At 45.9% G+C, this 24,860-nt stretch overlaps 1 protein-coding gene across 1 annotated transcript in view; it reads right to left on the reverse strand.

The window, feature by feature from the left end:
- LOC311121018 (choline/ethanolamine transporter flvcr2b-like) overlaps positions 1 to 24,860 on the reverse strand; it is a gene marked incomplete at its 5' end in the record, with an annotated part of 43,197 nt that overhangs the window by 13,845 nt on the left and 4,492 nt on the right. Inside the window, 5 exons of the mRNA XM_084195560.1 lie at positions 8,948 to 9,059; positions 10,701 to 10,806; positions 13,945 to 14,055; positions 18,894 to 18,997; positions 24,033 to 24,100. Coding sequence (XP_084051686.1) covers positions 8,948 to 9,059; positions 10,701 to 10,806; positions 13,945 to 14,055; positions 18,894 to 18,997; positions 24,033 to 24,100 — 501 coding nt within the window. The remainder of the gene's footprint in view (positions 1 to 8,947; positions 9,060 to 10,700; positions 10,807 to 13,944; positions 14,056 to 18,893; positions 18,998 to 24,032; positions 24,101 to 24,860) is intronic.

The following is a 24,860-nucleotide window of genomic DNA, read 5'->3' on the forward strand; positions in this document are numbered from 1 at the left end:
CTCAGCCAGCGCAGATCAGACCCGTGCGACGTTCACGGAGAGCGGGAATACCAGAGTTACAAGTATAACCAAGGTATGGACGCCTCCGGTCTATTCAGAACGTAACAATGCCCATGGCTCTGAGCGCAGCTCACCACACATTGAGTGTGCTGTTGAGCAGCCGCATGAGACCAGTGAGGAGGTATTGTGGCACCACCGTGTGGTACCGGTCAGTGATCACACCTTTCAGACTCTGTTGAGTACTGTAATGGATGGGTCTCATGGCAAGCAGCAGTCTCAGTCAGACAATGACATGATGACGCAATTGCTATCCGGGGAGAGCGCTCTGTCTCAGGCCAATGCCTCAGCCAGTGCAGTTCAGAACCGTGCTGCGTTCACGGAGGGCCGGATTACTGGAGTTACGGTCGTAACTAACGTATCAAGGCCCCCGATTCACCCAGAACGAGCTGATGTTTCCTCTCCCTTTCGAGGGGGGCCCGCCTTGGGCTATTCCACCAACTCAGTGCTGGGGAATAGCGGCGGCGAGGGCCATAGAGGAATACAGGTCCTTCCTACTGAATGCACCACAGCTTCGTGCGCGCCCGCTTTCTCTGCATTGCTGGCAGTGGCAACGAAGCTGTACCCTCTCACGCTGGCTAGATCAGACATTGCAGAAGGGTTATGCCCTCCAATTCCATCGGACCCCACCCCCGTTCAGGGGAGTGGTGGAGACGGTGATGAAAACGCCAGACAAAGTAGCCGCTCTGATGTCAGAGATTACGGAACTTTTGGCGAAGGAGGCGGTCACAGTAGTTCCCCGAGAGCAAAGGAACAAAGGGCTGTATTCGCCTTATTTCCTGGTGCCCAAAAAGACGGGGGGAGTGAGGCCGATTTTGGACTTACGCATTCTCAACGAGAGCATAACCAAACGGCCCTTCCGAATGCTGACGACAAAACGTCTACTGGAATGTGTCCAGAAGGGAGACTTTTGCACAAGCATAGACCTAAAGGACGCGTACTTTCATGTGCCGATACAATCGCGCCACAGAAAGTTTCTGCGGTTCGCCTTTCAAGGGGTGGCGTACGAGTTCACGAGGATGCCGTTCGGGTACGCCCTGGCACCTCGAACATTTTCCAAATGTGTGGAGGCGGCATTGGAGCCGCTGCGTCGTCAGGGGATAAGGATATTAGCCTACCTAGACGACCTGCTGGTTCTCGCCCCGTCAGCAGAGCTGGCGTTCACGCACACGACACAGACAGTGATTCATCTCACGCGTCTGGGGTTCGCTGTGAATTGGAAAAAGAGCGCACCCTGGCCCAGTCATCAGATTGTCTACCTGGGACTACAGCTAGACACTGTAATGATGAGGGCTCGAATTTCGGACCCTCGAAGGGCAGCATTGTTACTAGCCCTGAGGAAGTGTCGTCCGAATCACACAGTAACGGCACTATCGATCATGTCACTTTTGGGTCTCATGTCGGCAGCCCACTCTGTGGTCCCGCTGGGGCTTCTGCACATGCGCAGAACACAGCGGTGGTTCGCCCAACTAAGACTAGACCCAGTGCGTCAACGTCATCGGTTGGTGGTGGTTCCTCTCTCGCTAAGAGCAGACCTGGACTATTGGAGGAACCCGAGCGTTCTCACGCACGGAGTCCCGATGGGCAAGGTGTCATCCTACATTCCAGTGCTTACAGATGCCTCTCTGACTGGATGGGGAGGGACATGTCAGTCTCAAGCGATAGGAGGTGCATGGCCTCAATCAGGTCGTCACATCAACCTCCTAGAGTTGGAAACGGTTCGACTGGTTTTGACCCACTTCGCGTCTACCCTTCGGGGTCGCGATGTGTTGGTCTGGTCAGACAACCGGACCACAGTGGCTCACATAAACCGCCAGGGAGGGGTCAGGTCTCCTGCCCTCCATCGGGCGGCAGTGGAATTGTGGCTGTGGGCTCACAAGCACCTTCGCTCGTTGAGAGCAGCGCACATTCCGGGCTACTTGAACGTAGGGGCATACCTCATGTCAAGAGGGGGTCCTCGAGACGACGAGTGGTGTCTGCACCCGGACATTGTTCTACGAATATGGGAACAATTCGGGAGAGCCGAGGTGGACCTGTTCGCGTCACGTGTGAACGCGCAGTGTCTCCTATGGTTTTCCCTGAGGGAACAGGACGAACCACCACTGGGAAGAGACGCATTCGCGCACTACCCGTGGCCGAAAGTTCTTCTGTATGCATTCCCTCCGCTGTCTTGCATTCTCCCACTGCTAGCCAGGGTGAGGTCAGAGGAGCTGTCAGTGATACTGATAGCGCCAGATCGCCCGGGGGCTCCGTGGTTTGCGGAGATGAGTCAGATGTTGATTGCGCCACCTTGGCCAATTCCACATCGACGAGACGCGTTGACCCAGGCGGGAGGCTCGATAGGGCAGTGGCCCATAATCGGCCAACCACTGAAGGCTTGGTTCCTGAATGGGACAGGTTGAGGCGCCGTGGGTTATCTGATGCAGTGATCAGAACCATACAGGGCGCAAGAGCCAGTTCCACTTCTAGGGTGTATACCAGCAGATGGAATGTTTTCTCACGATGGTGTGACACACAGGACGTGGACCCCATGAGCTGTCAGGTAGAGAGTGTTCTCTCATTCCTGCAGTCTATGTTTGATAAACAGAAATCGCCCTCCACCATTCGAGTGTTTGCAGCGGCAATTTCAGCTGGTCATGAAGGGTTTAACGGGAAAAACGTGTTCAGTCATCCATTAGTGAAACGTTTCTTATTGGGAACGCGACGGCTTAGGCCGATGCCTAGAGCTACGCTGCCCAAGTGGGATTTGGCTCTGGATCTCGAAGCGCTATGTAAGTCGCCGTTCGAGCCATTGAATCAAATACCCCTCAAGATGCTGTCTATCAAGACGGCGCTGTTGCTCGCCTTGACTACTGCTAAGCGGGTCAGTGATTTGTGTGCACTGTCGACGAGACCCGACTGCCTTGCCATCAATGGCGATCTGAGCAGAGCGGTGTTACGTCCTAATCCGGCATTTGTGCCGAAGGTTATTAACAGTGCATATAGATCACAGATCGTGGAATTGTGGGCTTTTCATCCCCCTCCCCATGGGGAGAGGAGTGAGGAAAAGCTTCATTGTCTGTGCCCAGTACGCGCTTTGGCGTGTTACGTTGAGCGCACAGCAGCGGTTAGGTCATCGCCTCAGCTGTTTGTGTGTCACGGTGCGGCTGCATTAGGTAGACCACTTTCAAAACAGTGATTGTCTCATTGGCTTTGTGAAGGTATTGAGACGGCGTACGAGGCGGCGGGGCAACAACCGCCTCAGGGTATTAGAGCGCACTCCACTCGTGGAGTAGCAGCTTCTACTGCCCTCTTCAGAGGAACAGAGGTAGAGGATATTTGTAGAGCAGCGTCATGGTCGACACCGTCTCCTTTTATCCGTTTCTATCTGTTGGATATGTCTTCTAACTCTTTGGCTCGGTCTGTACTCAGCGTGGCTGAAGGGAGATCTTGAGAAAAAACAGAGAAAGAAAGCAGGATTGTGACCATGCTCATAAGTCCGCTTTTATTAGAAGAAACATATTATGGATGGACATGTTTTCTAACTCTTTAGTTCGGTCGGCATTCAGCAGAGCTGAAAGGCGATTTTGAGCTAGAAAGAGAGGACAAAGCAGGACCTTGGACAGGTTCCAATCAGGTCCGCTTTGGTTAGGAGAACGTGTTATATCAAGGATAAGCTTTTTAACTCTCAAGCTCGATTGCAATCAGCACAGCTGAAGGAGAATCTTGAGCTGGAGGAGAGAGAAGCAGGACGATAGACAGGTCTCTATCAGGTCCGCTTTGGATGAAAAGCATATCTGGTGGCATGTCTCCTGACTGACAGTGTCAGTATGGTAGAGACATGTATTGAGTGGACAGAATGTGAGGTCATCTATCTGATGGTTCAGTTTAGTATGACTGGTATATTTTGTTCCTGCCTACTAATCTCTGGGTTCCATTGAGTGAGTAAGGCGGTCTATTGGACACATAATGTAGAGTGACATTTTATGTCATTCCATTAGTGGACGATAGTGTTGTCTCAGAATATTGAGGCACGGCTATCTGCTAGTACAGATTAGCATGGCTTCTATTCTGATGATCTGCCCACTAGCCATTGGCATTGCCATTGAGCTAGATAGGGCGGGTCTATAACCGATGACGCGGTATATTGTGACGCCCGGATGGGGTTTTTAGTCACAGTACTGCGGGAATTGGTTGCAGCCATTGCTGGGCTTGATCTTTTTTCATTTTTTAATGGGAAGTGTTAGGCTCGGCAGGGAGTACATTTTGGAGCGTTTCGCTCCGCCTTAAACCACTAGGAGCAGAGCTCCCCTATGGGGCGGAGCTCCACGATATAGAACGACTAGTTACCGGAGTGTAACTCCAGTTCTATGAGTGGAGCGGAGCCCCATAGGACTTAAGGCCCTGCCGACCCTCTCTAGTCTCGCTGAAGATAATATCTCGGGAGGCAGATTGAGGGAACGGGTCCCTTTATATAGGGGCACCTGTGCTCCCATTGGCTGACAGGTGTGTGCATAATTTTGCTTCAGGCTGTTTCTGCCGTAGGGCAGAGGGTAAACCACTAGGAGCAGAGCTCCCCTATGGGGCTCCGCTCCACTCATAGAACTGGAGTTACACTCCGGTAACTAGTCGTTAACTGAAGCAATAACTACGGACTCCACATAAACCTTTTTAACCCTAGGATGCACAGTAAACATGACCCGCCAAGAATGCATATGCCGGGTCAAAATGACCCGATAATGTAATACCTGTGTTTTATTTATATGGTTCTAAAATATTATCCATTTTGTGGAACATCATTATTTTGAGTGATGATTTGGACCTTTCAATTATTTTATTGTTTGAAATGTTTTTAGTCGCTCTTCAACAGTTAGATAACATATTATGAAAATTCATAACGGCTATTGAAAATATTAGCATATTTTTCTTACAATCAATCTTAAAATCAAAGTTTCACATTCAACCTTTTAGTGTGAAGAACAAAATAAAACCACCTTAAACGTGTTTTATAATATTTAAAAACATCTATTTGAAAATCCAAAGTTCATCATCAATATAAACGACAAAGCTAACAATTGTGAATTTAGAAAACATAAACATTTTAGTCATTTAGCAGACGCTCTTATCCAGAGCGAATTCACAGTTAGTGCATACATTTTATTTAATTTTTTCCATACTGGCCCCCCGTGGGAATCGAACCCACAACCCTGGCGTTGCAAGCGCCATGCTCTACCAACTGAGAGCCTGGATTCGAACCAGGATCTCTAGTGGCACAGCTAGCACTGTGATGCAGTGCCTTAGACCACTGAGCCACTCGGAAGGTGTGCATGTGTCATGCTTACTTATGCTCTCTTAGTCCATGCATTAGTTATAAAACACAAGCATGTGACTGCTCTTTGCAGACGGTTGTGTTGCGCTGAGAACACCAGCAGCTGACTTTTCTATCCTTTGCTCTTGGGCAGAGCTGGTACCTCTTCCTCTTCTTGGGCAGAGCTGGCACCTCTTCCTCTTCTTGGGCAGAGCTGGCACCTCTTCCTCTTCTTGGGCAGAGCTGGCACCTCTTCCTCTTCTTGGGCAGAGCTGGCACCTCTTCCTCTTCTTGGGCAGAGCTGGCACCTCTTCCTCTTCTTGGGCAGAGCTGGCACCTCTTCCTCTTCTTGGGCAGAGCTGGCACCTCTTCCTCTTCTTGGGCAGAGCTGGCACCTCTTCCTCTTCTTGGGCAGAGCTGGCACCTCTCCTCTTCTGGCCCTGGCTGCTCTGAGTGGTGGTGGCACGGCTCTCTTTCATCACCCAACATCTTTCCATTGCCTCAGTTCTTCTGTGGAGATGAGAGAACCTTCCAGAAGGATAACCATCTCTGCAGCACTCCAACAATCAGGCCTTTATGGTAGAGTGGCCAGACGGAAGCCACTTCTCAGTAAAAAAGGCACATGACAGCCCCGCTTGGAGTTTGCCAAAAGGCACCTAAAGGACTCTCAGACCATGAGAAACAAGATTCTCTGGTCTGATGAAACCAAGATTGAAATCTCTGGTCGGAATGCCAAGCGTCACGTCTGGAGGAAACCTGCTCGTCCACTGTGACGCAGTCACTGGGGATGAACCTTCCTCTACAGTTTGCTAGGAAAAGGTCCCACACATACCGGAATGCTGCCAGGTGGTCCGTTGCCTCTCTGAACACTCTCTGGTCCTCTTGTCATCAAGCCTCAGGTAGCGACGGATATCCTCATATCTTCCGACCGACGTGGTGGCCTTGTACATTGGATTCTGCAGTGGATACAAAAATAGCTCCCGTGTGGAGACATCCCAGCTTTTCCCCACGCCCCCGGCGAGGAGGGTTAAACCAATAAAGGCCTTTAGTTCCTCTTTGTTGACCTCTCTCTCCACTCTTTCCCTTTTGCTGTCGCTGTTCTCCGTCCTTCTAAATATGTACACTCTAGGACCTCCTCAATGACGTTGTCACTAATGAACAGCTCCCAGGCATCTTTTGGTGGCACAACTGTTGACCCCAGCACAGGCCCTGGGCAGCTCTTCAGGATGTTATGGCTTCTGATCCTGCCTTTACTCAGTCTATTTGACTGGTTTTCAGTCCTCCCCATCTGTAGAATCATCTAGAACAGCTGGACTACCAGTTGCATCCATATCTCCAACTTGGACCCGCAGGCACATAGTCTGTGTCGTCTGAATTGGATACATCAGATTCTGAGTCAGAGGCACCAATGGCTTCGTCGTCCAGCATCTGCACAACCATTTTGGGTTGTATATCTGGCAACATTTCTTATGAAACTCCTTTTACTCAATGAGTTAAAAAGGAGAAAGGAAAACGGTGATTAATGAACATTAAAAAAACAAGATATTTAATACATTCTTTATTAATTACATTGATTTTATTATTGTTGTAGCAAAAAGAAAAAAGGTCAGTTTGACGAGTGCAATGCAGTGAATTCCATAGGAAATACATACGGGTCATATTTGACCCACATATGAAAACTTGGGGTAGTGATGCAAAAACTACTTTTACTTAAAAAAATAACATATTAAAAAACAAAACTATGATGTTGGAACATTAAAGACACATTATTTAAGGAATTCCTGGAATATTAGATGACATTTTTTTTGGGGGGGGATCAATACAGCAAAAAAACATTAGGCCGGGTCATTTTGATATGCATCCTAGGGTTAAAACTGCAGTAAAAGTGCAGTAACTGTAGTCGACTGTGGTATTTTGGACGCAGTAATTGCAGAATAACTGCAGTTAAACTGCATTGTACTGCAGTAAAAGCCAGTTACTCTGAAATTGACGACATAGCTTTACGGGAATCTTCATAATACCTTAATTTATTTTAATGAAAAAGCAAGCATCAACTGCCCAGTGAATTAACAATGTAATGACTTGCATGATATTTATGAAATTAAGCATGGTTTGTTCTAAGGTAGGCCGAAAAGCAATCTAGCTATTGTTTAGCTAACGTTGACTGACGTTAGCATTCAGCCTAGGTCGAAAATATACAGGTTAAGACAACGTCGTCACTAATCTGGGACCGCGCCGTTGCTAACTACCAGCGCCGTTGCTAAATAGCAACGCTGGTCCCATTGTTACAAAGAGTCTGTTGTCTTAACCTTTGTCATCTTCAACCTAGCATTCAGCTAACTAGGAAGCTAATGGGTACAGACATTTTGTTTAGCTTGCTAGCTACGTATAATATGAATGACACTGTATGATAACGTTACTGTACTTTCATATTCATATGAGAGGGGTAAACGTTAATTTTTGCTATGATGAAGTTACTTGATGAAGCAAATGTGGTTAGCAAAAAGGCCCTCAAAATTGTCAAAGACTCCAGCCACCCTAGTCATAGACTGTTCTCTCTGCTACCGCACGGCAAGCGGTACCGGAGTGCCAAGTCTAGGTCCAAAAGACTTCTCAACAGCTTCTACCCCCAAGCCATAAGACTCCTGAACAGCTAATCATGGCTACCCGGACTATTTGCACTGCCCCCCCACCCCATCCTTTTTACGCTGCTGCTACTCTGTTAAGTATTTATGCATAGTCACTTTAACTCTACCCACATGTACATATTACTTCAACTACCTCAACTAGCCGGTGCCCCCGCACATTGACTCTGCAACGGTACCCCCCTGTATATATAGCCTCCCTACTGTCACTTTATTTTACTTCTGCTCTTTTTTTCTCAACACTTTTTTTGTTGTTGTTTTATTCTTACTTTTTTTGTTTAAAATAAATGCACTGTTGGTTAAGGGCTGTAAGTAAGCATTTCAATGTAATGTCTGCACCTGTTGTATTCGGCGCATGTGACCAATACAATTTGATTTGATTTGATTAGCTAACGTTAGCTAGCTAGCAGCTGTGCCACTTTGGCTGTTTGCCAGAGATTGGCTTAGCGGTCAACACAGTCTTCATCAGCCCTTACATAGCCCCCAGTCTTCATCAGTCCTTACATAGCCCCCAGTCTTCATCAGCCCTTACATCGCCCCCAGTCTTCATCGGCCCTTACATAGCCCCCAGTCTTCTGAGGATGGAATCCCCTTTCTGCTACGTTCTACACCAGCAGAGGCCTCTAGACCAGACGATACCATGATCAGGTTTTCTACAGTTTAGGTCAGGGGTGTCAAACTCCTTCCATGGAGGGGCTCAGTGTCTGCTGGTTTTTGTCATTTCCTTTCAATTTGTGTCCAATTAAGTCTTAAACAACCAGGTGAGGGGAGTTCCTAACTAATCAATGACCTTAATTGCTCAAGGGAGGAGTGAAAACCCGCAGACACTCTGCCCTCCATGGAATGAGTTTAACTCCTGTGGTTTTACACTGCTCATCCTTTTCAATCAGTTTCTCCCTCTGTCTATTCAAGTACAAAATAGTCTCCTTACGTAAACATGTAAGTAAAGGGTCCGTACCTGTGAGGACCGATCCGATGAAGAGGAAGACAGAGAGGAAGATGTTTCCTGCCAGCGTCCCATAGTTATCTATAATCTTCCCCTGGCAGATAGTGAAGATTATACCAAACACCTGTATAGGGGGGGGGGGGGGGGTTGTAAATACAACCCATATTTATGTTTATTTATTTTCCCATTTTTACTTTAACTATTTGCACATTGTTACAACACTGTATATAGACATAATATGACATTTGAAATGTCTTTATTCTTTTGGAACTTCTGAGTGTAATGTTTACTGTTAATATTTATTGTTTATTTCACTTTTGTTTACTATCTACTTCAATTGCTTTGGCAATGTTAACACACATTTCCCATGCCAATAATGCTCTTAAATTGAGAGACACAGAAAGAGAGTCAGAGACAGAGACAGAGAGAGAGAGAGACAGAGAGAGAGAGACAGAGAGACAGAGAGACAGAGAGAGAGAGAGAGAGAGAGAGACAGACAGAGACAGAGAGAGACAGAGAGAGAGAGAGAGAGAGAGAGAGAGAGAGACAGAGACAGAGACAGAGACAGAGACAGAGACAGAGAGAGAGAGAGAGAGAGAGAGAGAGAGAGAGAGACAGAGACAGAGACAGAGAGAGAGACAGAGAGAGAGAGAGAGAGAGAGAGAGAGAGAGAGAGAGACAGAGAGAGAGACAGAGAGAGAGACAGAGAGAGAGAGAGAGACAGAGACAGAGAGAGAGACAGAGAGAAAGACAGAGAGAGAGAGAGACAGAGAGAGAGAGAGAGAGAGAGAGAGAGAGAGAGAGAGAGAGAGAGACAGAGAGACAGAGAGACAGAGAGACAGAGAGACAGAGAGAGAGAGAGAGAGAGAGAGAGAGAGAGAGAGATGATGATGATCTTCCCCTGGCAGATAGTGAAGATGATACCAACCACCTGTATGTGGAGAGACATGTATAGGCTGTAGTGCTATACACAGGCAGACAGACAGACATCTAGACAGACAGACGTCTAGAAGGCCAGACATCTAGACGGCCAGGCAGACAGACGTCTAGACGGCCAGGCAGACAGACGTCTAGACGGCCAGGCAGACAGACGTCTAGACGGCCAGGCAGACAGACGTCTAGACGGCCAGACAGACAGACGTCTAGACGGCCAGACAGACAGACGTCTAGACGGCCAGACATCTAGACGGCCAGGCAGACAGACGTCTAGACGGCCAGGCAGACAGACGTCTAGACGGCCAGACAGACAGACGTCTAGACGGCCAGGCAGACAGACGTCTAGACGGCCAGGCAGACAGACGTCTAGACGGCCAGACAGACAGACGTCTAGACGGCCAGGCAGACAGACGTCTAGACGGCCAGACAGACAGACGTCTAGACGGCCAGGCAGACAGACGTCTAGACGGCCAGACAGACAGACGTCTAGACGGCCAGACAGACAGACGTCTAGACGGCCAGGCAGACAGACGTCTAGACGGCCAGGCAGACAGACGTCTAGACGGCCAGGCAGACAGACGTCTAGACGGCCAGGCAGACGTCTAGACGGCCAGACAGACAGACGTCTAGACGGCCAGGCAGATAGACGTCTAGACGGCCAGACAGACAGACGTCTAGACGGCCAGACAGACAGATGTATATTTCCGTAAAACACAATATATCACATGGCTATGAAAAGCTTTGATCTGCCAACTGTCTGAAGCAGCTGCTGTGCTTGTGTGTGTGTGTGTGTGTGTGTGTGTGTGTGTGTGTGTGTGTGTGTGTTCACCTGTGCAGAGCAGTTGAGCAGGCCTGAAGAGGTGCCTTCACACTCGGGGTAGGTCAGCTCCACACCAAACTCAAAGCCCAGGGGAAGATAGCCTGTCATGAAGAACCTACAGACATACAGTACGGGTGAAAAGTTTGGACACACCTAGTCATTCAAGGGTTTTTCTTTATTTTTTACTATTTTCTACATTGTAGAATAATAGTGAAGACATCAAAACTATGAAATAACACATATGGAATCATGTAGTAACCCAAAAAAGTGTTAAAACAAATCAAAATATATTTTATATTTGAGATTCTTCAAATAGCCACCCTTTGCCTTGATGACAGCTTTGCACACTCTTGGCATTCTCTCAACCGAATGCTTGTTTTTCATATACTTTTACGATCTAGCCAATTTTGACTTTGCAGCTTGGCCATATACTGGGAACCGCTTTCCTGACCATGAAACTAGGAAGCCAATGTTCACTCTAGTCTTCTATTTCATTCTGTGGTAATACAGTGCCTTGCAAAAGTATTCAGTCCTCTTGTATATCTTCACATTTTATTCAATCAAAATGTATTTATAAAGCCCTTTTTACATCAGCAGATGCCACAAAGTGCTTTCACAGAAACCCAACCTGAAACCCCAGAGAGCAAGCAATGCAGACGTAGAAGCACGATGGCTACATCTGTGTTTTACAAAGTGGGAATTCAAATTGATTGAGTTGTCATTTTTTTGTCAACAATCTACTCAAAATACTTAAAAGTGGAAGAAAAAAATTCTAACATTTGTTAAAGATTCTTAAAAATGTAATAACTAAAATATAGGTAGATGCATAAAAGTATTCAGCCCCTTTGTTTCCGGCAAGCCTAAATTAGTTCAGGAGTAACACGGGCTTAACAAAAATGACATGGAATCACTCTGTATGAAATAATTGGGGTTGAAATTGTTTTTTAATGACTAACCCTTCCTCTGTCCCCCATACATACAACATCTGGGGCGGCAGGTAGCTTAGTGGTTAAGAGCGTTGTGCCAGTAACCGAAAGGTCGATGGTTCTAATCCCCGAGCCGACTAGGTGAAAAATCTGTCGATGTGCCCTTGAGCAAGGCACTTAACACTAATTGCTCCTGTAAGTCGCTCTGGATAAGAGCGTCTGCTAAATGACTCAAATGTAATGTTAAATGATCTGTAAGATCCCTCAGTCAAGTATTGAATTTAAAGCACAGATTAAACTACAAAGACCAGGGAGCCTGTCGAAAGCCTCATAAAGAAGGGCAGTGATTGGTAGATGGGTAACAATAACAAATCAGACATTGAATATCTCTTTAAGCATGGTCAAGTTAATAATTCTGCTGTGCATTATGCATTAAACCACCCAGACCCATCAAAGATACAGTCGTCCTTCTGAACTGAGCTGCAGGACAGGAATGAAACTGCTCAGGGATGTCACCACGAGGCCAATGGTGATTTAAAAAAACAGCTACAGAGTTCAATGGCTTCGATGGTAGAAAACTGAGGATGGATCAACAACATTGTAGTGACGCCACAATAATGACTTAAATGACAGTGTTAAAAGAAGAATACAAATATACAGAATAAAAAATATTCCAAAACATGCATCCTGTTAGCAACAAGGCACTAAAGTAATACTGCCAAAAAAAACACAGGAATACACTTTTTGGCCTAAATGAAAAGCTTTATGTTTGGGGAAAATCCAACAACACATCACGGAGTAACTGCCTCCTTATTTTCAAGCATGGTGCTGGCTGCATCATGGAATGGGTATGCTTGACATCGGCAAATACTGTGGGAGTTTTTCAGGATGAAAATAAATGGGATGGAGCTAAGAACAGGCAAAATCTTAGAGGAAAACCTGCTTCAGTCTGCTTTAAGGCAGACACTGGGAGAGGATTTCACCTTCAGCAGGACAATAACCTACAACACAAAGTCAAATATACACTGGAGTTACTTACCAAGACGTCAGTGAATGTTCCTGAGTGGCCAAGTTACAGTTTTGACTTAAATATGCTTGAAAATCTATGGCAAGAAAATTGCTGTCTACCCACGATCCCCAACACCTTGACAGAGCTTGAAGAATTATGAAAAGAATAATGGGCTAATATTGTACAATCCAGGTGTGTAAAGCTCTTTGAGACGTACCCAATAAAACTCACAGCTGTAAATCGGCGCCAAAGGTGATTTTAACATGTATTGACTCGGGGAGCTGAATACTTTGCAACAACTATATTTCAGTTATTTAATTTCTATTCATCTTTTTTTTTAAATACATGTAAAAAAAAAAAAAACACTGAGAGAATTGTGTAGATTGTTGACAACAATTTACAATTAAATCCATTTTAATCCCACTTCGTAGCAACAAAACGTGAAGAAATCCAAGGGGTATGAATACTTTTGCAAGGCACTATGTGTATATTGACGCCTAGAGACGCCACAACAGTCAACAAGGAGAAAGGGGACATACGGCAAAGAATGCAATAGAACATAAAAGAGTTGAATGCCAAACGCCTTGGACAGTTAAGTTACGCAAGGTATAATACTATACATAGCGTACTGTATTGTACAAATACCAGAATAGCCTGGGTTGACAGACAGCTTATGGCTTCATAAATGTCAGTGTGTAGGTCAGTGTGTGTAAAAGGCAAAGGTTGCAGCTCAGGTCAGAGAGAGCGAGAGGGAGAGAGGGAGGTCAGTGTGTGTAAAAGGCAGAGGTTGCAGCTTGAGAGAGAGGGAGAGGGAGAGGGGGAGAGAGAGAGAGGGAGAGGGAGAGGGAGAGGGGGGGGGGGAGGGGGAGAGGGAGAGAGAGAGGGGTGAGGAGAGAGAGAGAGAGAGGGAGAGAGGGGAGGAGAGAGAGAGGGAGAGAGGGGAGGAGAGAGAGAGAGAGAGAGAGAGAGAGAGAGAGAGAGAGAGGGAGAGGGAGAGGGAGAGGGAGAGAGAGGGGGGAGAGGGAGAGGGAGAGAGAGGGGGAGAGGGAGAGAGGGGGGAGGAGAGAGAGAGAGAGAGAGGGAGAGAGGGGAGGAGAGAGAGAGAGAGAGGGAGAGAGGGAGGAGAGAGAGGGAGAGAGGGGAGAGAGAGAGAGAGAGAGAGAGAGAGGAGAGAGAGAGAGAGAGAGAGAGAGAGAGAGAGAGAGAGAGAGAGAGAGAGAGAGAGAGAGAGAGAGAGAGAGAGAGAGAGAGAGAGAGAGAGAGAGAGAGAGAGAGAGAGAGAGAGAGAGAGGGAGAGAGAGAGAGTAGGTGGTCTTACCCCAGAGCTCCAGCAGTGAGGAAGACTACCCAGAGATGACCCAGACTGAGGGTGAAGGCGTAGACCAACATCCCTACGAAGGACATGAGGTAGACCGCCAGGGTAGTCTGTCTGGAAGACACAATCAATAAAAATCGGTAAATTGATAATTATTGTATTTATTTCATTAACAAAGTTATGCAACATCCAATTCCCCTGTGTGAAAAAGTAATTGCTCCCTTACACTCAATAACTGGTTGTGCCACCTTTAGCTGCAATGACTCCAACCAAATGCTTCCTGTAGTTGTTGATCAGTCTCTCACATCGCTGTAAAATAAATGTTGGCCCACTCTTGCATGCAGAACTGCTTTAACTCAGCGACATTTGTAGGTTTTCAAGCATGAACTGCTCGTTTCAAGTCCTGCCACAACATCTCAATTGGGATTAGGTCTGGACTTTGACTTCAAATGTGTTGCTTTTTAACCATTTTCATGTACTTTCATGACTTGATTGTGTGTTTTGGATCATTGTCTTGCTGCATGACCCAGCTGCGCTTCAGCTTCAGCTCACAGACGGATGGTCTGACATTCTCCTGTAGAATTATCTGATACAGAGCAGAATTCATGGTTCCTTCTATTAAGGCAAGTCGTCCAGGTCCTGAGGCAGCAAAGCATCCCCAAACCATCACACTACCAACACCATGCTTGACCGTTGGTATGAGGTTCTTACTGTGGAATGCAGTGTTTTGGTTTTTGCCAGGTATAATGAGACCCATCTCATCCAAACAGTCGACTCAAGTTTGTCAAAAAAGCACCTGGAAGCATCTGGATAATCATCAAGACTCTTGGAAGAATGTTCTATGGACAGATGAGTCAAAAGTATAACTTTTTGGACGATACATGTGTTGCGTACGTCTTTAGACAGCGATTGCCAACCAATTAACTGATAGTGAACAACACTTACGGATGCCTATTTGCTGAACTGAGAGGATGGAGTGGGGCAGAAACAAAGGTCAAGTAAACAGACAACGTTGGTGATGGGGCTGATTGGCTCAGGAGACAGGTTGACTGCCAGTTATTGGATTGACGTCAACCATAGACAATATATTAGTAGATAGGAATTCTAGATCTATTTGATGTCCCAACCAGAGCAGGCCCCAGCCAAAATGGCTGACAAATTCTGCAATTATGATGTAAAAGGGCCTCTATGACATCATCCTACCTAGGGTTCTAGATCCATGTCAACTTTATGGCGTGTTCCTATATTCATACTGGAATGCCAGAGTGCACTCTGGGCGTTCGTAAATTCAGAGCGTCTGCCAAAAACCAAAACACTGCATTCCACAGTAAGAACCTCATACCAACGGTCAAGCATGGTGGTGGTGGTGTGTAAAAGAGAGGCCTGTAAAATCACATTTTTTATGAATTTATTTGCAAATTATGGAGGAAATAAGTATTTGGTCACCTACAAACAAGCAAGATTTCTGGCTCTCACAGACCTGTAACTTTTTCTTTAAGAGGCTCCTCTGTCCTCTACTCGTTACCTGTATTAATGGCACCTGTTTGAACTTGTTATCAGTATAAAAGACACCTGTCCACAACCTCAAACAGTCACACTCCAAACTCCACTATGGCCAAGACCAAAGAGCTGTCAAAGGACACCAGAAACAAAATTGTAGACCTGCACCAGGCTGGGAAGACTGAATCTGCAATAGGTAAGAATCTTGGTTTGAAGAAATCAACTGTGGGAGCAATTATTAGGACATGGAAGACATACAAGACCACTGATAATCTCCCTCGATCTGGGGCTCCACGCAAGATCTCACCCCGTGGGGTCAAAATGATCACAAGAACGGTGAGCAAAAATCACGGAACCACACGGGGGGACCTAGTGAATGACCTGCAGAGAGCTGGGACCAAAGTAACAAAGCCTACCATCAGTAACACACTACGCCGCCAGGGACTCAAATCCTGCAGTGCCAGACGTGTCCCCCTGCTTAAGCCAGTACATGTCCAGGCCCGTCTGAAGTTTGCTAGAGTGCATTTGGATGATCCAGAAGAGGATTGGGAGAATGTCATATGGTCAGATGAAACCAAAATATAACTTTTTGGTAAAAACTCAACTCGTCGTGTTTGGAGGACAAAGAATGCTGAGTTGCATCCAAAGAACACCATACCTATTGTGAAGCATGGGGGTGGAAACATCATGCTTTGGGGCTGTTTTTCTGCAAAGGGACCAGGACGACTGATCCGTGTAAAGGAAAGAATGAATGGGGCCATGTATCGTGAGATTTTGAGTGAAAACCTCCTTCCATCAGCAAGGGCATTGAAGATGAAACGTGGCTGGGTCTTTCAGCATGACAATTATCCCAAACACACCGCCCGGGCAACGAAGGAGTGGCTTCGTAAGAAGCATTTCAAGGTCCTGGAGTGGCCTAGCCAGTCTCCAGATCTCAACCCCATAGAAAATCTTTGGAGGGAGTTGAAAGTCCGTGTTGCCCAGCGACAGCCCCAAAACATCACTGCTCTAGAGGAGATCTGCATGGAGGAATGGGCCGAAATACCAGCAACAGTGTGTGAAAACCTTGTGAAGACTTACAGAAAACGTTTGACCTGTGTCATTGCCAACAAAGGGTATATAACAAAGTATTGAGAAACTTTTGTTATTGACCAAATACTTATTTTCCACCATCATTTGCAAATAAATTCATTAAAAATCCTACAATGTGATTTTCTGGAAAAAATTCTCATTTTGTCTGTCATAGTTGACGTGTACCTATGATGAAAATTACAGGCCTCTCTCATCTTTTTAAGTGGGAGAACTTGGACCATTGGTGGCTGACTAAATACTTTTTTTCCCCACTGTAACTGTGTGTTCATCACTGTAGATAAAATCAGTTCATTGGTAAATAGTTTACTAAGACATCTCATCAAATGTGTTAGAAATGCCCTTGAACAGCTTCCAGTTCATGGACACACAGACACACACAGACACATCATGGACACACACACACACACACACAGACACATCATGGACACACACACACACACACACACACACAGACACATCATGGACACACACAACAGACACATCATCGACACACACAACATTGCTGTTTCACACAGATCAAGTCCAGGACAGGTAAAGAATGAGGGGTATTGTAGCTCTGGTGGTGTTGCTGTGTGTCGGTCTGACTGGGGCAGAGATACAGAACGTAGTCACAGATAATGAGATCAGTTCAGAGATACAGAACGTAGTCACAGAGAATGCGATCAGTTCAGAGATACAGAACGTAGTCACAGAGAATGCGATCAGTTCAGAGATACAGAACGTCGTCCCAGAGAATGAGATCAGTTCAGAGATACAGAACGTAGTCACAGAGAATGCGATCAGTTCAGAGATACAGAACGTAGTCACAGAGAATGAGATCAGTTCAGAGATACAGAACGTAGTCACAGAGAATGAGATCAGTTCAGAGATACAGAACGTAGTCACAGAGAATGAGATCAGTTCAGAGATACAGAACGTAGTCACAGAGAATGAGATCAGTTCAGAGATACAGAACGTAGTCACAGAGAATGAGATCAGTTCAGAGATACAGAACGTAGTCACAGAGAATGAGATCAGTTCAGAGATACAGAATGTAGTCACAGAGAATGAGATCAGTTCAGAGATACAGAATGTAGTCACAGAGAATGAGATCAGTTCAGAGATACAGAACGTAGTCACAGAGAATGAGATCAGTTCAGAGATACAGAACGTAGTCACAGAGAATGAGATCAGTTCAGAGATACAGAACGTTGTCCCAGAGAATGAGATCAGTTCAGAGATACAGAACGTTGTCCCAGAGAATGAGATCAGTTCAGAGATACAGAACGTAGTCACAGAGAATGAGATCAGTTCAGAGATACAGAACGTAGTCACAGAGAATGAGATCAGTTCAGAGATACAGAACGTAGTCACAGAGAATGAGATCAGTTCAGAGATACAGAACGTTGTCCCAGAGAATGAGATCAGTTCAGAGATTCAGAACGTAGTCACAGAGAATGAGATCAGTTCAGAGATACAGAACGTAGTCACAGAGAATGAGATCAGTTCAGAGATACAGAACGTTGTCCCAGAGAATGAGATCAGTTCAGAGATCCAGAACGTAGTCACAGAGAATGAGATCAGTTCAGAGATACAGAACGTAGTCACAGAGAATGAGATCAGTTCAGAGATACAGAACGTAGTCACAGAGAATGAGATCAGTTCAGAGATACAGAACGTAGTCACAGAGAATGAGATCAGTTCAGAGATACAGAACGTAGTCACAGAGAATGAGACGTCAAAGGGGGGCTTTGGGTTTGAAGGTGTCCTCTCTCTGAACACGTCGCCTGCGACCCCATGGGGTAAGCCAGGGTTCAGAGGTTAGGAGAGATATCAGCAGGCTGCACCTGGAAAAACAGAGCTGGGTTCTGTCTTGTCCCGAGCATGCAGCGAGCAAGTGACACAGACACAGACACCCAGCAGGGCTCTGAGTCTAGATGGGGAAACAGGCATCACACACAGAGAAACACTGAACAGCTCACAGCTAGCTGGAACACGCAACAACACGAAACAACATGAAACGAAACAGCTTTGTAATATAATAATAATATAAATAATATAATATGCCATTTAGCAGACGCTTTTATCCAAAGCGACTTACAGTCATGTGTGCATACATTTTTACGTATGGGTGGTCCCGGGGATCGAACCCACTACCCTGGCGTTACAAGCGCCATGCTCTACCAATTGAGCTACAGAGGACCACCGGGTTGGCCACCGGCTTTGCCCACTGGGTTGGCTCCAGACAGTGTTTTGAAATTAGACAAGGAAGCATATGGGAATAATAGTGCATCTTATCCCACTTCCCTGCATCTCCCCGCTCCCTTTCCCAGTGTTCCTTCATTCTTCTATTCACTTTAAATCACCTGGACTTTACTCACTTGTATGTTTTGGTTCTGTCTAGCCAGATGCCACAGATCAGCGAACCCACCATGCCAGCGATAACGATGGTGAGGCCTATCCTTCCTGCATTCAACTCTTCACCCTGCGGGTCAGGACAGACAGACAGACAGACCGGGGGAGAGTAAGGTTAGTGTGTGTGTGGCTCTGGTCAAAAGTAGTTCGCTATGTAGGGAATTCTGTGCCATATCTCAGGGTTAGCATTGTGCATGCTACACTAACCCAGCGGTTTCCATCCAAACTGTGGAGCGCGAGGGGTTGGCAAGGGAGGAAACTGGACTGGAAACGTTTCCCTGAGCTATGTCTTCAGTGTTGAACAGAGGAATGAGATGAATGTGATGCTTTACAGCAGGGGTGTCAAACTCCACGGAGGGCTGAGCGACTGCAGGTTTTTGGTTTTTCCTTTCAATTATGACCTAGACAACCAGGTGAGGGGAGGTCCTTACTAATCAGTGACCTAGCCAACCAGGTGAGGGGAGGTCCTTACTAATCAGTGACCTAGACAACCAGGTGAGGGGAGTTCCTTAATAATCAGTGACCTAGACAACCAGGTGAGGGGAGTTCCTTAATAATCAGTGACCTAGACAACCAGGTGAGGGGAGTTCCTTAATAATCAGTGACCTAGACAACCAGGTGAGGGGAGTTCCTTAATAATCAGTGACCTAGACAACCAGGTGAGGGGAGTTCCTTAATAATCAGTGACCTAGACAACCAGGTGAGGGGAGGTCCTTAATAATTTGTGACCTAGACAACCAGGTGAGGGAAGTTCCTTAATAATCAGTGACCTTAATTCATCAATCAAGTACAAGGGTGGATTGAAAACCTGCAGACACTCGGCCCTCCGTGGAATGAGTTTGACAAGCGCTATACATGCTAAAAACAGGTACCATCACGAGGGAGTGGGCAGCTAGTCTTTCTGTAGAAGAGACCGATAATATACTGATGTTTTTCAGCTCAATAGATTTGAGTGAGGGCAGCAGGGTTGGAGTGAATTCCTTTTCAACTGGAGCAAACAGAAAATAACCCAGCAGGCAACGTTCCCTCTTAATCATTTTCGGCACTGAGCAAATTTCAGGTCTGCTGAGCGCAAACTTTAACCTTCCGGCACGCGTTTACTGTGAACACTGAGGCTGTACCCACTTTAACTTACAGTTTTAACAGTGGTCCAGTAGGCTACTGTGGCTATTTGATCATAATGTAGGCCTATCAGAGTGGCCTACCATCAACAACAATGGAGAAAATGCGTCACATAACATTTTAACATGGAAATAGCTGTTCTATCGTTCAGCCGACAGTAGCAGCCAATGTGTGGTGTTCAATGTAGGCCTACATTTAATAAGACTTTAAAAAATAAAAAAAAATATCAACTTTTGTTGTGTTGTTTGATGCAAGAAACCAATTTGCAAAATACAATTCATTCTCATTCCCATACCATTATTACAGAGAATCAGACAAATTATGCTACCCTCTGCCTATTGGCTACTTAGCTTATTCAAGCCTGTCTCAAAATATAACACTGCCCCTTTAAGACATAAAAAAAAAAAGCTCTTTACCTGACTGGCTTTTCAAAGATGGCTAGAAATGGACACGTTTTGTGCTCTTGTAGGAAGCAAATCACTCCCCTATTGCTGACTACAAATGATCTATAACTGGGCTAATAACTCACTAACTAGCAAAGGATATGAACAGCATGTGGACACGTGGCTACACGCAGCTCTCTCTTTGATCTCAAAATATGTGCGTCTACTCACGACCGCTCACGTTGTAAACACGATCCAGTTCAAAGTGAATGGCACAAATCCATATATGGCAATGGTCTATTTGCATTAAGGCAGCTCTGATTGGTTATGGCGCCCCGGTCTGTGTAGAGTACCGGCCTGAGTCGTGCCTGTCAATGCAATAGAATCCTACTCCGATGCGCTCCGCTCTGCCTACAACAAAATCTCTCGCATAGTTTGTTTTTTGTTTCTGTATGTTGCATTGAAAGTAGCTAATATTGCGTTGATTCGATCACAATTCCCAACATTAAAAGGAAAAAAAACCTAAAAAGTCGAGTGAAGTTCAATCTTATGCTTCTTTGCGCGGGCTGATATTTCTTCTGCGCGGCAGCTCCACGCCCACACGCTTAGAGGAAACGTCACCAGAAGGTAAAATGTGTTCTAACTATATCATTACAACCAGCTAGGCAGGCTGGGACTGGGCCATTTCTTCAACAAACTACACTGAACAAAAATATAAACGCAACCTGCAACAATTTCAAAATGTTTACTGAGTTACAGTTCATATAAGGAAATCAGTCAATTTAATTAAATTCATTAGGACCTAATCTATGGATTTCACATTACTGGGCAAGAGTGCAGCCATGGGTGGGCCTGGGAGGGAACAGGCCCAGCCAATCAGAATGAGTTTTTCCCCCACAAAAGGGCTTTATTACAGACAGAAATACTCCTCAGTTTCATCAGTTGTCTGGGTGGCTGGTCTCAGACGATCCCGCAGGTGAAGAAGCCGGATGTGGAGGTCCTGGGCTGGCGTGGTTACACGTGGTCTGCGGTTGTGAGGCCGGTTGGACATACTGCCAAATTCTCTAAAACGATGTTGGAGGTGGCTTATGGTAGAGAAATGAACATTCAATTCTCTGGCAACACTTCTGGTGGACAGTCCTGCTGTCAGCATGCCAATTGTGCACTCCCTCAAAACTTGAGACATCTGTGGCATTGTGATGTGTGACAAAACTGCACATTTTAGAGTGGCCTTTTATTGTACCCAGCACAAGGTGCACCTGTGTAATGATCATGCTGTTTAATCAGCTTCTTGATATGCCACACCTGTCAGGTCGATGGATTATCTTGGCAAAGGAGAAATGCTCACTAACAGGTCTTTAACATTTCTGGGATCTAATATTTCTGCTCATTAAACATTGGACCAACACTTTACATGTTGCATTTATATTTTTGTTCAGTATATATCATTACAACCAGCTAGGCAAACTGGGCCACTTCTTCAACTAACTATATCATTACAACCAGCTAGGCAAACTGGACCACTTCTTCAACTAACTATATCATTACAACCAGCTGGGCAAACTGGGCCACTTCTTCAACTAACTATATCATTACAACCAGCTAGGCAAACTGGGCCACTTCTTCAACTAACTATATCATTACAACCAGCTAGGCAAACTGGGCCACTTCTTCAACTAACTATATCATTACAACCAGCTAGGCAAACTGGGCCACTTCTTCAACTAACTATATCATTACAACCAGCTAGGCAAACTGGGCCACTTCTTCAACTAACTATATCATTACAACCAGCTATGCAAACTGGGCCACTTCTTCAACTAACTATAACATTTACACATCCATGTTTTTCAATCATTGCACCTACACTGCTCACGAGCGTCTGCGTAGCCAGGCGCTAAAATAGAACTTGGTTCTATTTGTGACGCTCGACGCGCTGCAAGTCCCGCCTCTCCCATCTCCTCATTGGTTTTTAGGAGCATATACCCACATGGGTGATCGAAAGGTCCACACACCAGTCCAGTTGGGGGTGGTAATGCACCTTAAAGTTGGTTGCCAACTGCCATATAAAGTCCAAAGAAGAAGAGGAAGAAGCAGCAGAGTAGAGGACCTTGTACATTTCAGGTAAAATAACAACCCAATCTTTATGTCCCAGGACTAATTAGCTAGCAACAGCAAGCTAGCTAGCTAAATTGCCATACATGTTTAATGGTTTTCGACCTGTCCCCAAGTTAATATAGTTGGTTCAGAGTTCTGTGGGGTTCTATTTTCTCATAATTGGATCTGTATGTGATGAATAGCTTAGAAGGAATGCATTAATGATAAGCATAGGTTTGTACTATACTGATATAAATTGTTTCACATAACAGGCTGTGATTCATGTGAGGAACGTTAGGGGGTAGGATGAGATAAGAACTTGTGTCTCAAAATATTAGACTACACTGATTCTTTGTGATCTGTGAACCGTCCAAGGACATGGGTACTGAAAAAAAGTGCTGACTCTACAGGTTGTTATGATAACAACTTATGCCTGGCAACAGAGATGCACCAAGGGTCTGGGACCAGCCGGTGCGCCAACGGATTGGCTGAGTAAGTCTAAACCACGCTCAGTCTCTACTCTGATTGGCCAGCAGAGAGGTGGGAAATATCTCTGTCAGAGTATTTGAAGAAGAACCTGTAACAATGGATCAGTTCTCTGAGTGCCCTGCGTGGTATTTCAGCGGACCCGTATATACGAACCTTCATACTTATCATACATACATTTTGCATATAATAAATTTAGCTTGGATTGAAGATCTCTTGATTCTTATTCCAATACCAGATTTGAATTACGCAATTTCTAACAGTTTGTTTATAGATATTTCAACCCGCGTGTCCTGATCGCGTCTGGTGTGTGTGTGGCGCGTGGTCTGGTCAGCATTTTACAGGGTAGAGTTAAGAGGGAAAGACAATAATGTCTGCAGTGTGACCTCCTGTAAATGTTCCTGCTGTATTTTCCTGTTTCAGCGTGGGTCTTATTTCGTGTTTCAGCGTGGGTCTTATTTCCCAACACACAGGAAAGAGATTAGGACTTACAGGGTAGTCCTTGAGACTTGTCAAAATAACTTTCTCTCCTTATCATTTACCAAATACTGTAGGCTACTTGGCATAATGCCTAGATTGTTACTCAAATGACTGTGTTTTCCAGTATTTCAATGCTGTGTTTGACCGTAGTGTTTTCAGTGCCCACAGGCTGCATTAAAGAGCAGAGAGATCAGGACTCTGCATAATGGGGAAGGACAGTAATGTCTCTATTGTGATCTAAATGAGACACGCTCCAACTGTACTTCCTGTGTTTTCAATGAATAGTTCCAGTGTCCCCCTACTGCACCGTAGAGCCAACAGGGTCAGAGTTCAGTAGTGCGTACACCACAGGAGGTTGGTGACACCTTTAAATTGGGGAGGACGGGCTCGTGGAATAACAACAAATACAGACACGTGGTTTCCAGGTGTCTGACGTCATTCCATTTGCTCCGCTCCGGGCCGTTATTGTGAGCCGTCCAACCCCTCGGCAGCCTCCTGCGTCCACGCAGTTCGTAGAGGAAAGAGGGCGGGACTTACAGGGTAGTGTTCGATGATCGTGCGGTTCAGTAGTGTGCCAACAGCGTAGAAGCAGCCCACGTTCAGTCCTGTGGGAGAGAGACACACAGTCAGTGAGGTACAGCCAATAGGGACTTGGGCACGCTCAGAGAGCAGCCAATAGGTGGTTGAGGTTTGAGGTAGGTCACCCGTCTGTGGTGGATACAGTAGTAGCAGAGGCCGATGGGGTCAGTAAGTCAGGAGAGAGAGAGAGAGAGAGAGAGAGAGAGAGACAGAGAGAGAGAGAGAGACAGAGAGAGAGAGAGAGACAGAGAGAGAGACAGAGAGACAGAGAGAGAGAGAGAGAGAGAGAGAGAGAGAGAGAGAGAGAGAGAGACAGACAGACAGACAGACAGACAGACAGACAGACAGACAGACAGAGAGACACAGAGACACAGAGACACAGAGACACAGAGACACAGAGACACAGAGACACAGAGAGACAGAGAGACAGAGAGACAGAGAGACAGAGAGACAGAGACAGAGAGAGAGAGAGAGAGACAGAGAGAGAGAGAGAGAGAGGTAGTGGTTAGGGCTGTTGCGGTGACCGTATTACCGCCACACCGGCGGTCACGAGTCATGAAGGCAGTCAAATTCCACGTGACCGTTTAGTCACGGTAACTAGGCTTCTCCAAGCTCTGATGCTGCTGATGGTCGTTAGCAGCCAACCAAACTTGCTAACTGCCTGGTACTCAGCACTCCATTGTCCCTATTATCACTCTGACATCAATGCAAATGTAATCGAAAATCGAATCAAACACTTCATCCCAGCCCATGAGCTGATGTTGCGCAACATTTCTATAGGGTATG

This window comes from Coregonus lavaretus (genome assembly GCF_964263955.1).
Source record: "Coregonus lavaretus genome assembly, contig: HAP1_SCAFFOLD_1459, whole genome shotgun sequence".
NCBI classification, from domain to species: domain Eukaryota; kingdom Metazoa; phylum Chordata; class Actinopteri; order Salmoniformes; family Salmonidae; genus Coregonus; species Coregonus lavaretus.